This window comes from Mustela lutreola, chromosome 10 (genome assembly GCF_030435805.1).
Source record: "Mustela lutreola isolate mMusLut2 chromosome 10, mMusLut2.pri, whole genome shotgun sequence".
In the NCBI taxonomy this organism is placed as follows: domain Eukaryota; kingdom Metazoa; phylum Chordata; class Mammalia; order Carnivora; family Mustelidae; genus Mustela; species Mustela lutreola.
The window spans coordinates 102,062,113-102,077,611 of NC_081299.1; the positions used below are offsets into that span (position 1 = coordinate 102,062,113).

General features: G+C 48.4%; 1 protein-coding gene across 1 annotated transcript in view; it reads right to left on the bottom strand.

Moving 5' to 3' along the window:
* The window catches only part of TBX15 (T-box transcription factor 15), a 104,330-nt gene extending 89,241 nt beyond the window's left edge, over nt 1-15,089 (bottom strand). Inside the window, exon 1 of the mRNA XM_059137668.1 lies at nt 14,394-15,089. Within this exon, the coding sequence (XP_058993651.1) occupies nt 14,394-14,598 (205 nt within the window). The 5' untranslated portion in view covers nt 14,599-15,089. The remainder of the gene's footprint in view (nt 1-14,393) is intronic.
* Between the last annotated feature and the right edge of the window lie 410 nt (nt 15,090-15,499).

Here is a 15,499-nt window from a genome sequence, read left to right on the forward strand (position 1 = left end):
CGTGTTCTCGGCTGTGTTCGGCCGCATCCCTGCCCTCCATCTGTTGTCTTAGTCTCCCACACCAGCCAGTCCCTTCTGCTTCTGAGATATGAAGGACCATCTACTTTCCAAATTATCCCACAATTAATCCTCAATAGAGGTCATCCAATGCAATACAGGGTTGGTATTAACCTGACAAGATAATGCCCCTGCCTCAAAAACCTCAAAATTTTTGAAAGATGATGGATAAAAACCTCTCAAAAGTTTACCTATACACATGCCCCAAAATTGCCCTTGCAATAAAGCCAGATATGTCATTCTCAACACTCACCAGCAATGAGCCACACAGCTGTGGAAGCCTTAACAGCTTGGGCAGGAAAACAGACAAGCAAAGAAAAAGAAGAATGTAGTCAAGCCCCAGGAAAAAATGTTAACATCCGGAACCAATTCACCCACGCAGGCTGGGGGAACCATTCCTCCCAGCTCTCCTTAACACCCCTCAGCACCCCTGCCAGCCCTCCCCTACACATACACATACACACGTGCACGCACGCACACACACACACACATACTCACCAGGGCTGCCTTCACTATTTGCTCATTCCTACACCCGTCAGATTGTCCCGTGTCTGTAGGGAGTGCCTCCTGCACTACCTACCACCCAGTCGGAATATCACAGAGATGGCTTAAATCTCTGTGATGTCACAGTCTAATCTGGGTAATGCACAGTTGCACCAGATGGGATCTAACATTCCCAGGATTAATATTGGCCATGCAGATAGGGCTCTGAATGCGGAGGGGAAAATGAAATGACCAAGGCATGGCTCATTTCACATCTTGCAGAATCTACCTTTGTAATTGAACAGATCTCTTGAGTGAGTTCCAGCAAACCATCCAGGATTGCAGCATTCATCTCCTCCTCTGCCACACTCTATATTTCAAGAGTCTGGCTCCACACAGGTTCCCTGGGAAAGGAAATGGGCCCAGAGATTCATATGCTTTTGTTGATGCAAGATCATATTGAATCCCATCAATTGCTGCCTGCACAAAGTGGGGTGGGCAGTCAGGAAAAAGAAAGCATTAAAACAGAGACGGACTTTACATCTCTCTCTCTTTTTTTAGTTTCTAAAAGCAGCTTTTCTAACACTGGGCACAACAAACAGGAAATCAGTAGACCTTACAGTGACACAGCCAAGAAACACATTAATGTACAGTCCATACACTGAAATAGGGGGTATGGTTTTTCTCCAAATCCCTGCTAGAGACATCAGACTTCCTAAGAGAGGAAGGTTACTTGGAGCGGGAATGAAAGTGGTGGAAAGACAGTGAACAGGTGGACCAGAAACCCTGGAGCCCTTTACTAAGCTCCCGGAAACTTGCCACTGGGGGCACATCCATGCAGAACATGCTAGAAGAGTGAAGGAGCACAGGGTGGAAGTGTGTCTAGGGATGAGAGATCTCTGCAAATAAGTGATGCCATACCAAATAAGGCTGCTCTAAATAGAGCTGTTACAAAATAAATGAATCAGAGCAGCCACTCAGAGGTTAAAGTTAAAGCCGGGACTCTGAGAGGGGTTGTACTTGCTGTGGGTCCTCAAGGCGGTTTCCTAATCCTTGGGCATTAAAAAGAAGCCACTGTGGAAATCAGAATCTCTTCCTTTGTAAATTCAATCCATGGCAAAGGGATTTCAGCTGTGATTGCTGAGTTTGAAAAAATCAACAGTACTTAGAAATGCACAAATTGCTCCTCACTGCAACTGATATGTTTCTAAGCTGTTCCATTTTGAATCAATTACCAATAAGATTCCATCCATCCCGTTGTGAATGGAGAAGGGAATGGGTAAAACAGGGCAGTTAAAGTTTCCCCTGAATTTCACTGCATGAGGGGATTTAGTTTGAGGAGGTTTCAGATCAAATTCACTAGGTAGCCACCACATTTCAGACACTGAGATTTCTGTGCATGAAAGTCAAAGAAAAGCAAGTCAGCTTGGCATGGGTGCACACCTCCTATTCCAAAGACCATGGCTCCCAAACTCCGCCTTATATCACTGTCACACAGAGACTTCCTCCAGCCTGTATGGAGAAGGCACCTTAAGAGAGAGACCCTGAAACTATAAAAGAGCTCTCTCTCATTTATGATTTAATCATTTCTGTTTGGGGAAGAGCACAGGCAGCAAGCACAGATTTCCATCTACAAAAGTTGAAAGTTCCCTCTAGGGCACTGAAGAGCCATGTACCGGGGAAGGCAATATTGTGTAGTGGTTAAGGATACTGGCAAGTTATTAAAACTCTTTGGTCCTCAATTTCCTCATGCATAAAATGGAGAAACAGTCAACTCCCTTTCAAGACTATTGGGTGAATGCAAGAAGACAATATGAATGAAACCATGAGTATAGTGCCTGGTATAGAGTGTGCCCTCAATCCATAGGAGTCCCTATCAGTCAGCATGGTGGGCACTCTGAGAGAAGAGGATGTTTGTAAGACTGGGGAAGTAAAGAAACAGCTGTCTTGGAGATAAAATGTGGTGCACAGATATGTTTACAAGACTGAAACCTGAGTTCTAGCCAGGGCAGAGTAGCTCCCCCCGCCTCTGGATGGTCAGGCAGGGCCTGAATGTCACTACTGAAGGGTGCTGGGCTCCATGGAGGAGGCCTTGGGAGAGATCTCAGTTCCTCTTCCCCTGGGAATGCACTTTCCTCCTCTGCTACCAGGAATCAATATAAGCAAAGTCTGGGGTGTAACTAGTTTTGTTAAAAAAAAAAAAAAAATAGTAAATGATCAAACCCAGGCTTCTGTTTGCTGGAAGGAAGAAAACTGCAAAATCATGCAGCCAGATGTAAGTTCTAACACAATGGCTGGGGCTTCTGCTGTTTTCCCTAAAAAATGACTTCCCAGTCTCCTCTTCCTGACAGTCTACTTCATTATAGATTGTCCTTAAACTAGGTCCCTTTATTTTTTTTTTTTCCTCAACTAAACAACACCTACAATGCTTTACTGGGATTTCAATTACTAAATGCAACTGGTTCACTTTGCCCAACCTTGGGGGCCATCGGAACACAGGCTTCACAAAATGAATCTTCCTTATTGCCCATAAGATAAAACCTGACCATTTGGGGATTTCTGGGCTCCAGGTAAAAATATCAGAAACTAACCAGAAAAACATGCTTGTGTTCTTCCACTTCCCACATCCAGAAAGGCCCCTCTGTCCTCTGCTAGAGCCTAGTTCCTGGGAGCTGGTAAAGCTGAGGCTCCCTGCCCCACCCTCCACCTACCCTCTCTTCTTACTGCATGCCAGACAGCTGGTCCTTACCCTTGAAGCCCTCTCTCCCTGCCTCAGATGCTTACTCCGAGGCTGGCTTTCTGCCTCAGCGGAACCCTGAATAGCAACAGCCCGCAAAGTCCTATTTAACTTCCTTAGCCAGCCATTCCTACTCAGCTTCACTCCTCTGTTTCTAACCATAGACCAAGTACCAATGGCCCTTCAAGTCCCAAACATCCCACTTAAAGCAAAAGACCAGGGAGAGCAGTGGTGTCTGCTAGATTTATAATTTGCAACAATTTCTCATCAAGCTGGTCACCAAAGTGAATACTCAGTGTCAAGTCAATTGACAGGAATCACAGACACTGCCAAATCCTTTGTTCCTCTACAGGTACTAATTTAATCCTCACAACCACTTTTTTTTAAAGATTCTATTTTATTTATTTGATAGACATTGATCTCAAGTAGGGGGAGAGGCAGGTAGAGAGAGAGAGAGAGGAGGAAGCAGGCTCCCCGCCGAGCAGAGAACCAGATGTGGGGCTCGATCCCAGAACCCTGGGATCATGACCTGAGCTGAAGGCAGAGGCTTTAACCCACTAAGCCACGCAGGCACCCCCTCACAACCACTTATTTTTTTTCCACAACCACTTTTTGATGAGTTTATTTATTATTACAATTTCCTAGATGCAGAAACTGGGTTTGGGAGAGATTAAGGAACTTGTCCAAGGTCTAGCAAGTGCTGGAACCAGGTCTCAGGAACAAGCATTCTTAAGCTCAAGACCTGAGCTTTTAGCCACTATATCATATCACTCATTCATTCATTGCACCAAATAGAAATGATAATAGTAAGATTATTACTGTCTCATACCAGTGCTTTGGGATGTGGGTGTATGTATATGCACACACATACACACACATATACATTCTATATATATATATAGTTGTATATTATTTGGAATATACATGATTATCATACTGTGATTTAGAACACACATATTATATAATAATATAACATAACTATACTAGTTATACTAGTATAACAATATACTAGTTATACTAGTATAGTATATATTAGTATTAGTATAATACTAATACATATTTTAATATGTATTACATACAACTATATATTGTGTGTTATATTATGTTATATCACTGTAGCATATAATACACAACTTAGCACAGTGGCTGGTACATAGTGTTCAACAAATGTTGCTATTTATAATCATTATATAGTAAGTGTTGCTCTGTGCCAACCACTTGTACTAGGCTCTGGAGATACAAAAACAATGAAGACAAGGTCCCTGCCTTATACCAGTTTATAGGGTGGTAGTGAAAGGGGATGACAGTAAATCCATAAGGTCCCTGAGGACACAAGTCTACACAGGGGAAGGGGCTGTAGAGAATGGGGAGGTCAAATACAAGTGGGGAGCTGTCACTGGCCCAGCTGTGTAAGTCTATAAGGAGAGACAGTCCCACAGATAGAAACATGAGAATCCTTCCTAGGTGTATGCTGGGCCCAGTTTTTTGGTCTGACCCTGCCCTCAAGTTCAGCAGCTATGAATAGAGGTCTTGAATGCTAAGCTGTCTTCTGATCTATCTTGTTGACAAGCGTTTTGCCTGTTACTAAGTCATCCTTTTAGCATTCTCACTTCTCTGCCAGATCAAGACCTCGGCTTAGCAGACTAGACATGGAAAATAGTTACTAGTGCTTTCCATCAGGCTCAGAGAGTAACGAGGGGCAACTGATTTTCTTGGGGGGGAAGGGAGGTCTCATCCATTCAATTTATAAGTGATGAAGCTGTTTTTCTCAGTCTTCATTTTTCAAATGCATGGTCTTTCCAGCTATTTCTGAGAATGGCATAGAAAATGTCCAAAGCATAGATAACTTGTATTTTCTTTAAATCTACTAACGCCATAGAATTCTCCCAGCAGGAGGGTCCCAGGCAGTCACACAAGCAACAATAGGTTACATCAAACAGAAGGGACTAGATCCAGAACTTTCGAACATGTGATATTAATCTAAAAACTTTTCAAAAGCTTTATGGAAGCTCTTAATTTTAGCAATAAAAAATCTTTTTTTCTTTTTTTTTTTTTTAACCTTGAATTGCTATTACTGTTACTTTCTACAACTGCAGTAAAACTTCCCTTGTTCCAACAAAAGAATGGGTCAAATGATGGCTAAGGTACCTCAGGAGAAAATGTTAGTATTACAAGAAAAAAAATTTAACAAGATTATAGAATCCTATAACTAAAGGGGCCTCAGGTGTCATTTGAATCTCTCTCCCTCATTTCACAAACCAGGAACTGAGGCTATGAAACAACTTTAAAACAACTTTTTCAACATTTATATGTCTGCTTTTAGAACAAATATCTCTGGTTCCAAAATTAATGATAAAGCTAGTGCTAGACTCTAAGTCCAGTTTAAGCTAGTCAAGCCCTCTTCCTACCATAATACAGGGATATAATCTGCACTATGAGGGCCTGTGTTGAAACCTTTGTAGTATAGTGAAGACTCATAGATGTCCACATAAGCAATTAAGTTTCCTGAAACGTTTTTATGCAAGCTTACTCATAGATTGTCTCATAAGCCTTGTTTTTCCCTAAACAGTGCATCAGTACATAATCCCTCCCTCAGCTTTGTTGCAAATAAAAAATAAATATAAGTGTAAGGTTACTAGATAGAGGAAGCTTTCTCAAACCCAGGGAAAGCACTACTGTGCTCACAATCACTCACTCACTGGCATCAACGCCTGCCCCTCCCTATGGTGAAAATCAACTATATATTTTTCAGAAGGAGCAAGAACAGGAGCCCTACATCACCCAAGTTCCCTAAAGCCTAGGTTAAAATTCTGGGCCCTGGGGCCTGGTGGGATTGATACTTTGAAGCCTTCCAGGGAAGACTCTTCTCCCAGCTAAAGTGGAGCTGTAGCCATTCCCGCCCATTTCTTACCGAGCATAGTGTGGCTAGTAGTTATTTCCATGGGTGGTTTTTTTTTCCTTTTTTTCCTTTTTTTTTTTTAGAATAAGAAGAATTAGTTCACTGTTTTTAATCTCCAAGAATAGCGTGAAGGGCAATTGTTTGTTGTCCCTTTGTCTCGGTTGAACAATGCGGGGATTCTAGAAGCCAGGGGGACCATCTCATCACGGACCGTCTGAGGCACCCGGGAATCCTCTGCTTCTCCAAGAACCGGCAGAATGACCTTCCTTTTTAACGGAGTGTCTATGATATTTACTGACCCTAGAATTACCCATTTGGAAATGGTTAGGGATTAAAAGTTCCTCGGGCCGAAGGATTCTTGGTTTCTAATTGCTAATGTTTTGAAGTCAATTTAATTCCTTGGATATTTGTTTAGCCTGATGAAAGCAAAAGCTCAGACTCCCCTCGGGGCGCGAGGTGTAAGATCCTTGGGTTCCGTTTGGGAGTTTGGGGGTTTTTGTGTTTGTTTCGGTTCGGGGGGGGGGGGGTTGTTTTGGGGTTTTTTGTTTGTTTGGATTTTTCTCTGTGATTTTTTGCGGGGAGAAGGGGTGGTCTTTTACCAAGGCCTTCCCGATTACCCGACTGCCTGCATTGCTCCAGGCTGTAAAGGGAGCTGAGAGGGGCACCGACTATCCCTCGGGGTTGCGCACCTCCTGGTTTCCAGCGGCGGCGCGGACCCGCCGGCAGGGACCGAGCCTCGAGCGCCGGAGCAGGAGCCGAGGCCGCGCGCACTGTGGCCAGGCCCGGGCGCTCCTGACCCGGCCGCTCCCGCCCCAAGGCGCCACCAAATCCCGGGCGAGGGGCCGGAGGAGGGGAGACGCGGCTGCGGCCCGATTCTCTAACTGAGGAAGGTCACTCGACCCGCCCTATTTTCCCAGGGATAGTTTCACGGGAAGAGTCGCAAATCCTTCCCCGGTGAAACTTCATCTGATTTTTTTAATTTTTTTTAAAGAGGGAAAATGAGGGCGTTTCACCGTGCGTATAGGAAGTGGGGGGAGGGGTACAGGATGTGGGGAGAGGAGAATTTGGGGGAGGGGAAGTGGGGGAGCGTAAGAGGGGCTTACCGCTTTCCAAGCCCCCGTCTGGGGTTTCGACGAGACTTTAGGGGTTGTGGGACAGCGGAGAAGACAGCGGGTGTTGGGAGTAAGAATTTCAGTTCACTCCGCTGAGAACTAGACGCTAGAACTCTAAGGCTCCCAGCTAGGTACATAATAATGACCTCTGATGATCCTTTTCAAGGGAACTCTACTGTTACCTGTAGTATTCGGTTTTTAAAAGAAGGCTATGTTAGGATTTGCGTGTGCAATCCAGACTTGGGGTGGGGGGTTGTTGTTAATCTTCTAAAGTGTGTGGCAATTTGGAAAACAGCTCATTTAGCCTCCGCAGCTATGCTGAAGAAAATACAAGAGGACAAATAGAATATTTTTGCACATATTTCTATGTTGTTAAATTATTATCCCCAAATCACAGTTTCTTTCGTTATTTCTATTAACAGATTTCCCTTAGTGATTCTGTTAACTCTCTGCATGGAAGAACATGAAATTATACTTCAATACAAGCCAGCATTCTGCCCATCGGAGCTGAAGGTGGCATTATTCACAAATTTAAAAGCCAAGTTTAGTTAGAAAAAAACCCTCCACTCTTCCTGCTCTTTTAAATTGCATCTGTACAGTTTCCTTTTCTAGTGTTCTCTCTTGGACTTTGGTCAAAATCTTAAACTAATTTGACAGTTAAGTGAAAATGCCAATACCAAGAAGTTTCAAATCTGTAATTCTCTTGGAATTGTCAAGTGGATACCTAGAGATGACAAAATTTCTGAACCCCCCCCCAAAATTTTATGTGTTCTCCTTTTGTTAACTGGCTCCACAAATAAGAGAGGCAGTTTATTTTCTCTAATATTTTTCTGGTATTTCCTGAGATGTTTTCTATGTCTCATTCAGAGCAGTAGATTTTACACATAAATTTGTGTGTAAACACATACAGTTGATTATATACTCTTTAATACATTTTATAACGCTTACACCTAAAGGGCATAGCTGAACCCTGGCTGGTAAAAAGAGTATAGAACAGAGTATCAAATGCAAGGCCTATTTTCCCGTCTTGTATCAAAAAAGCTCATCATCAGTTTGTAGTCAGCAGAATGTCCTGCCTCAAAGTAAAGCCAGTAATGGCACTGCATCAATGTTGATTTGTCGTCACCAGTTGCTTAATTCCCCCACCTCTTCCCGTTTCACCTTCTATCCTCCCTACGGAGTCTCATTTTCCATCCTGACACTTAGAGCAAGGGCCTCACTTAAATTAAGTAATGATTATCCATGCCCAAAGACGTGTAAACAGGCCCTAATTTATAAATTTGCTAATTGCTGTTCCCAGTGCAGACCCCTGTATCGCAGTCATGCACTTATAAAATTCAGGGCTCGCTGGAAACCAGAAAAGGCAAGGCAAAAATAAACCACAGGGATGCGAGAAAGAAGGGGGAAAGATTCCACCAGTTCCGTACTTTACCCTGTGGAAAAATATCCCAAAAGGTCAAAACTAGAAAACCACTTAAATATTCTCTCCTGCTGAACTACTTTGTCTTTGTCTTTTGGTAGTAAGAAAGCAATAACTAGCTACACCTCCCCATAATAATCATTAGATGGATTTCTGCTTTTCCAGAAAGAGAAATGAAATGCCCTTCTGCTCTCTGCTCTTTATCCCTGTGGAATCTGCTCAGTCCGGTCTTGTTTTTGTTTTTAACTCTACAATCACCTAGAGAAGGAACTGACAGATTTAAGAAGTAATCATTTTACTCCTGGGTGTGAGAAATAAATTCTAACCAAGTCCATAATCAGGACTCAAAAAAGTCCCCTCATATTAATATTATATTTTTGGCAATACAGAGAACAATTGTGACAGACCTGGAATATTTCACTCTTTAATACTAAGCAGTGCCCTGGAGAAGCTTGGATGAACAAAATGTTTCTGGTCTTCTGAGCCAAAAGGTATTTGTCCTTCTCCCCTCGTGGCCCAACATGAACGATTAATGCTGAGTGACTAGCTTCCATTAAACTCCTGTGCGCACACACGAAGGAAATTATACAAATAAATGGGCGAACGCAAACCACTAATACCCGTTCATCTTAGGTTTAGCTCCCTTCGTCAGTCGCTCCTCGGGTGCTGGGTGTATTAATTGATTTTAAACTAATTTCCTTTAATATTTAAAAGATGGCCATGATACCATTTGAATTAGGGGGGGGGGGGGCGGACAGGAAACCGGCAGCGGGTATACGTCAATATAATTTCAGTACGAACTCCACTATTAAAACAATTTAATCCCCCCTTCCCCCTGCATGAACGTCACCCCGCGAACTTCTCTTTCTGGGAGTTTAACCTATAAAATCAGGAACTCGAAAGTGGCTAGGTCTGAACCCAAATAGTGTTCAGTATGAAATGGTGCTGGGTGGGGCGTGGAAGACGCAAATTCAGAACCGCTGAGCGCCTACGCTGTGAGCTGATCTGTCCAGAGAAGGTTTCTCCCGGCGCGTCGGACCAGTCTCAGAGGGGCAGAGGCGGGCGGCGGAGCCCAGCGAGGGGCCTTGTACCGCCCAGCCGCGAAGGGAGAGACCGTTACCTGAGGCTCGCCGGTTAGCCCTGAGCCTTCTACGTGCCTCTCAAGTAGCTGTGAAGCCCGCGGGGGGGACAGGGGATGACTTGAGGGGGCGCAAAACACAGCACACTCCCTTCCATCACATTCCAAACTCTGGGCATTAGGGTTTTCCCAATTCCCTGTCTTCCCCACTGCCCTCCCATCAGTTTGCTCCATCTACGGGATAGAGGGGGTTAGAACAGTTTCCTTCTTCCTGGTGGAAGGGCCAGGGATTTACACAGAACATCTTCATAACCCTGCCCACCTCCCGGGAGCCACCGGGGTGTGCTTTCCAAGCCCTGCGCATCCGGAGGGCGTCTGACTCAGCCAACGTCCGACCTGCGCGACAAAAAGCCTTTTGGCATTCATTCCCGAGCTCATCCATCCTCACCAGCCTACGACGAATTCAGATCTAGCCTACCCTCCTCAGTCCCCTTCACACAAGGTCACTCACCAAAGACGCGGCCACCGCGTAAGGCCGTTTTGACTGGGCAGGCGAGAGCGTTGCGCATGTCCAGCAGGCACCACATTTGGCTCATCCTCAGGGTTCAGGCCTGGCACCTTCGAGACCTGCACTGGCTTTTGCGGCGCACGTACCACTGAGGAACCGGTGTTTCTCGCCCCGGGCTCTACATCAGACTTACACTATGGCTTCTCGCCCAGCGCACCCCACACCCTTTACGGCAGTCCAAGCTCCGGCCTGCGCCCTGGCTGGTTCTTGCCCCGCGCAAGCACATTCTCCCCACAGGCTTCAAACTCCTCGCTTTTTCTCCATTACTTAAACGTCAGTGAAGAGTCACTTCCTCCGCTTTGACCCTGTGTTTCCCTATTGGGGATTAGGGGTGGGTGGAGGGGTGATGTCAGGATTAAAATCTTGGGAGTCTTACTCTGAGCAAACAAGCCATAAACTGGCAGATTAATTCGCGTGAACTGTTGATCTCGGTAATTCGAAAGAAGAAAGTGCCTTGGGGCACTACACGGGCGTATCCTGTCTTATTTCACTACGGATTGCGCGGAGAGGTGCACAGGGCGCGCGAGCCTGACGTACGTGCACGTGTGCGCGGAGTAGGGACCTGCCCTCACGTTCTTGACTGCGCCTGCTTTGTGTGTCCACCCGCGTACGCCGCCACATTCTTAGGCCTCTGGAGCGCCTCGGCTGCAAGGCTCAGGGCCGTAGGCCCTGGAGGGGGAAATCCTTTCGCAGAAGGTTTGAATTATTTCGCTCCGCGGGAGACCGGACCTCGGCCTTACTCGGCTGTGGATTTGGGCGGGAAAAACCCAAACTCCAAACTCGAGCGGGGGAAGCGGGGTGGAGCCGGGGCTGGGGTCCGAGCGCAGATGGCGCCGCCGCGTGCTTGAAATATACTTCCAAGGCCGCAGCCGGAGCAGCTGCTCTGGGCGATCCTGGCTCAAAAGTGTTCCCTGTTGCTGCTTGGCGAGAGGCGGGGGTAAGCAAGGCCCGGGAGTCAGGCTCCTCGGAGACCCTCCCGAGCCTGCGGCGACTGCGTCCTGGCGGCTTCTCCAGAACACTCGGAGTTCTGGCAATAATGAGGGCACCTCACGGGCCCTTCTCCAAGGCCCTTTGGGCCTCGGGGTTTTTCGGGACCAGCAGGCTCGGTGGAAATTTTTGAAATACATACGGTGTGTCCTCTGATATGTGAGTTCCTACAGCGCATAGGCTAGGCTGGTCCCCCGCTGCTGCAGGTTGGCGCCCCAGGCTGCGGGTGCTTGGCGCCAACTAAAGCCAGCTCTGTCCGGACACGGAAAGAAAAACGGGCTGTGAAAAAGCAAAAGGCCACGTCTTTGAAGAAAAATTAAACATTAAAATCTAACCCTGGGTTGTCGCAGGATCCTGGGATTTTAAGGCACGGACAGGAAGGTTGGAAAAACGGAGGTACCAGTCAGAGGGAGGGAATGGTGAACATTATAAACACGATTGCTCTAGGCGGGTGTCCTGTGTCTGTATGCGTGTTTGTTTAATCCTTCCCCAGCTCCGTGGCAATTTTATTTCAGTTGTCGTTTCCCCCACCCATTTCTGACTTCTTATCAACAGGCTATCGCAGGCGAGCCACGCGGCGGGTCCAACCTGCTCACGGTCCTAATTCGGGAAGAGAGTTTAAACAATTTGAGGCCAAGGACGGCAGAGACTTGGTCCCGGGCACAATGGAGTCACCTGGGCCCCTCTCCTACCTCCATCACCATACACACACCTTTAAAGGTGATGTATGTGTGTTCGTTAGGGCGCCGGATTAGAAAAAGAAAGAAAGGCCTACAAGGGATTCCAAGCCCTGGACTCGACTTCTGCTGCTACCATCCGGGCCCAGAGCCTGCAGCTCCGCCTCCTCCACTCTGGGGACTGCGGGGGCTCCACTCCACCACGCAGTTTTTCTGAAAGATCTTTTCTGTTTCTATGTCCGGTTCCTAAGAAAGCTTTGGCCACTGCTGGGGCTCGAACTTGGACATCCCCTTGGTGCACGACGCAGCCAGGCAGGGCTGGTGGCAGGGCTGGTAGCCGGTCCCGCAGAAGGCCCACGAGTACTCTCAGCTTTCAGCTTCTTCCTCCTCCTGGGCCTCAACCCCACAAACGTATTTCGTTTTCTCTAATCCAACGCCCATCTTCTTCTTAAAAAAAAAAAAAAAAAAAAAAAAAGATGATGGGAATGGGTCAGCTGAACTCTGTGTGACATGAAGTTCTATGTTAGGTCTTCGGGTTTATGTCTCTGGAATGGTCTCTCCTAGTCCCAACCATTTCTCTCCTCACTATGGCAGAGGAAAACGGGGAAAAGAGAAAACTGCGAGCAGAGTCCCTGATTATGATCACAGGTATTGGTCCTTTTGAACAAGCGAACCTAGACCAGATGCGGCGGACCTGGACCCCTCCCTAGAGAAAAGTACCTGCGGACAGGGTGTCCACCACGCACAGTTAAGTAACTTCTGTCTTTTCCACCGTCGGAAAAGTAAAATAAACTAACCTTCCAAACCATGAGTTGTCAGGAGGCCTGAAAGAACTCCCACTAAACTGTGTGAAGGCGCAAGTGGATTTTGACAACATATAAATGCGGTGAGGAAACAGAGTCTGGCCAGAGATGGGAAACACACATTAGCTACGCGTTCCTTTCTGGATTGCCCACACAGAGGTCCGCGTGGACAGGCACCCGCATCCAAACACAGAGAAAGATTTGAGCGGACGAAATAAATCTCCTTTTAATTTTCTTTTCATCGACTAATAAAAATAATTCCCCAGCACTAAACTCAAATACCGTAACGGGCCACAAGAACACGGAGAATTCATAAAACTCGGTCTCTGCAAGTCACCCGCTAATCGCGTTATTATTAGCCTCAGGAGCATGGAAATTGAACTGTCACTGCCGAAAGAGAAAATGTAAGCGACAGCTGTCCCTCCTTGGGTCGGCCAGTTTTCCAGCCCCCAAGCCCCTGGGCCCCAAAGCTCCGTCCCCAAGCTCTTCGGGGCCGCGAGCCACCCCCATCCTTTTGTGGGCCGCCGCCCCCACTCTGGTGTTCCGCTTTCCGGCGCGCTGACCCAGGTTTACTCCCCAACGTTAGCTGGTCAGCAGGAGCACCTTCAGAATGGCAGCAGAATCCCAGGCTGGAAAGTTTCTGAAACCGCTAAACCAAGCTGCGACCATGTGTGCATGTGTGTGTGGATGCGCGTGCCCGCGCTCGCGCGGGCGCGCGCGCAAGATTCTTCCGACAACAGCTGTTCCCCCGGGCTGTTTTGCACAGTTGAAATCTTGGCACTTAATACAAAACGTTAAGTTGTTCCCCCTCAACCAACTACCCGCCCAGGTTTCTGCTAAAATAGACACCAACATCCGCTCTGTGTTTTACGTGTTGTGTGCATATAATGTGCATGGATAGATACAAGGCAATAATTAATCACTCCGCTTCCCCCAATACGTAGAGATGTCGGCCCTGAAGAGTGACCCAGGGCGCAGGGTAAGGGTTATAACATACATCCCTTTTCCGTAAACGCCACCGAAGTAGAAATATAATTATGCTCGGTCGTCCCCGGAGTAGGGGAAACAGAAGAACTTGAGTCCCCGAAAAGTTGGTGGGGGAAGGGCGAGGACCGAGGTCGAAGGCTAAATGGGACAAACTGGGCATTTCCCGAGACTGGATGTCGAGCCAGAGAACTCCACGCCAGTCCACTGGAGCTCTCAGGAGCGAATCCCAGCCCCTCTCCGCTCCCGCGGTCGCCTTCGATCTGTGCCCCTCCTTAACCCCCGGGGCCTGCGGCCGCTCAGCTATAGACACCAGAACAGTGCGCTCCGCTCCCAGAAGAGAAGAGGGTGCGAGCGAGGCCTCCTTGCCTGAGTTCGACGACGAATATGCAAGGCTCAGTTCCCCACAAATTGTTTGCAGCGAATTTGCGGAAAGCTTAAGACGTTTGAGCAAAGAAAAGGAAACCCGCGTCGGAGAAAGGCAGGGCGTCAGGCAGCAGGGCCTCCTTCCACACCACATCGCCCGCGGACTGGCCGCCCGGCGTCCCCTCTCCGCCCTCCTCCCTCGGTCTGGCCCTGCGCACTCACCCGGGTGAGGCTCCAGGCCGTGTGCGGCCGCGTCCTCCGAGTCTGCGAGTGGGCCCGCGGGGCTCAGCGCCTCCATGGACAGGTCCAACCCCTTCTCCTCCCAGTCTCGCAGTTTCCGCTTTTTATTTGAGCCGATCAAGGCTTCAACGGAGAAGGCATGTGCTCGCGAGCTCAGGGCGACTGCAGATCTTCTCCTTTCACTCATCTTAGCCGCCCGCACCCCGGCCTCCGCTCGCCCCCGCTACTGAGGGAGCAGCCCGCGCCCTCACGCTCGGAGCGCCCGCCGGGCCGGGCCCGGGAGAGGCGGCGGCGCAGAGGCCGAGACAGAGGCGGCGGCCCTGCGGGTCCTCGGCACCCTCCCCCTGCGTCCTTCCCCGCCCTCCGCAGCCGCCTCCGACCCGCGCCCCTAGCTGCCCCAGCCGCTAGGAACGAGCGCCCGGAGCGCCGCCCGCTCGCTGCATGAGCGCCCGAGTCCTGCTTCCCACCCACCGGGGCAGGCGCTCACAGGCTGTGTAGACTGGACTTCATCTTTTTTTTTATTCTCTCTCTCCTCCCTCTCCCTTTCTCTCCTCCCTCTCCCTCTTCCTCTCTTGGTGTTCCCGTCCTTCCTCTGATCCAAACTTCTGGGAAACTTTTTTTTCTAAATTCCTCCCTTCGCGAGGAGCTGGGGGCAGGCGGTGCGCTCCTGTCCGTGGGGTGAGGGAGAGGGAGGGGGAGGAAGAGAAAGACTGAGGGGAAAAAAAGCCAGCCCCCGACCAATGGCGAAGAGGGAACAGGAGAAACCCTAAGAGCGCGGGCCAATGAGAGGAGGGGAGAGACTGAGGCTCGGGCCAAGGCTCCGCGCCGGCAGTCCGGGGATGCTCCTGGGCCGCTTTAACCCCTGGCTTCCCGGTCCCCCACGGGTTCTCTGTGGGGGAGAGGGGAGGGCCGAAAGTCTAGGTCTGATCTTCGCCTTTCCAAACCCCTGCCCGTCCGTCCCAAATCCGTATCTTTTCCTCCCAAATCTGCTAAGTCTCATAGACGTTGCAAGCCCAGAGTGATTTTAATTACTGCTCTGGAGTTTGGGGGCTCTCAACCTGTCCTAAAACGCTCGAAAACGACCCCGA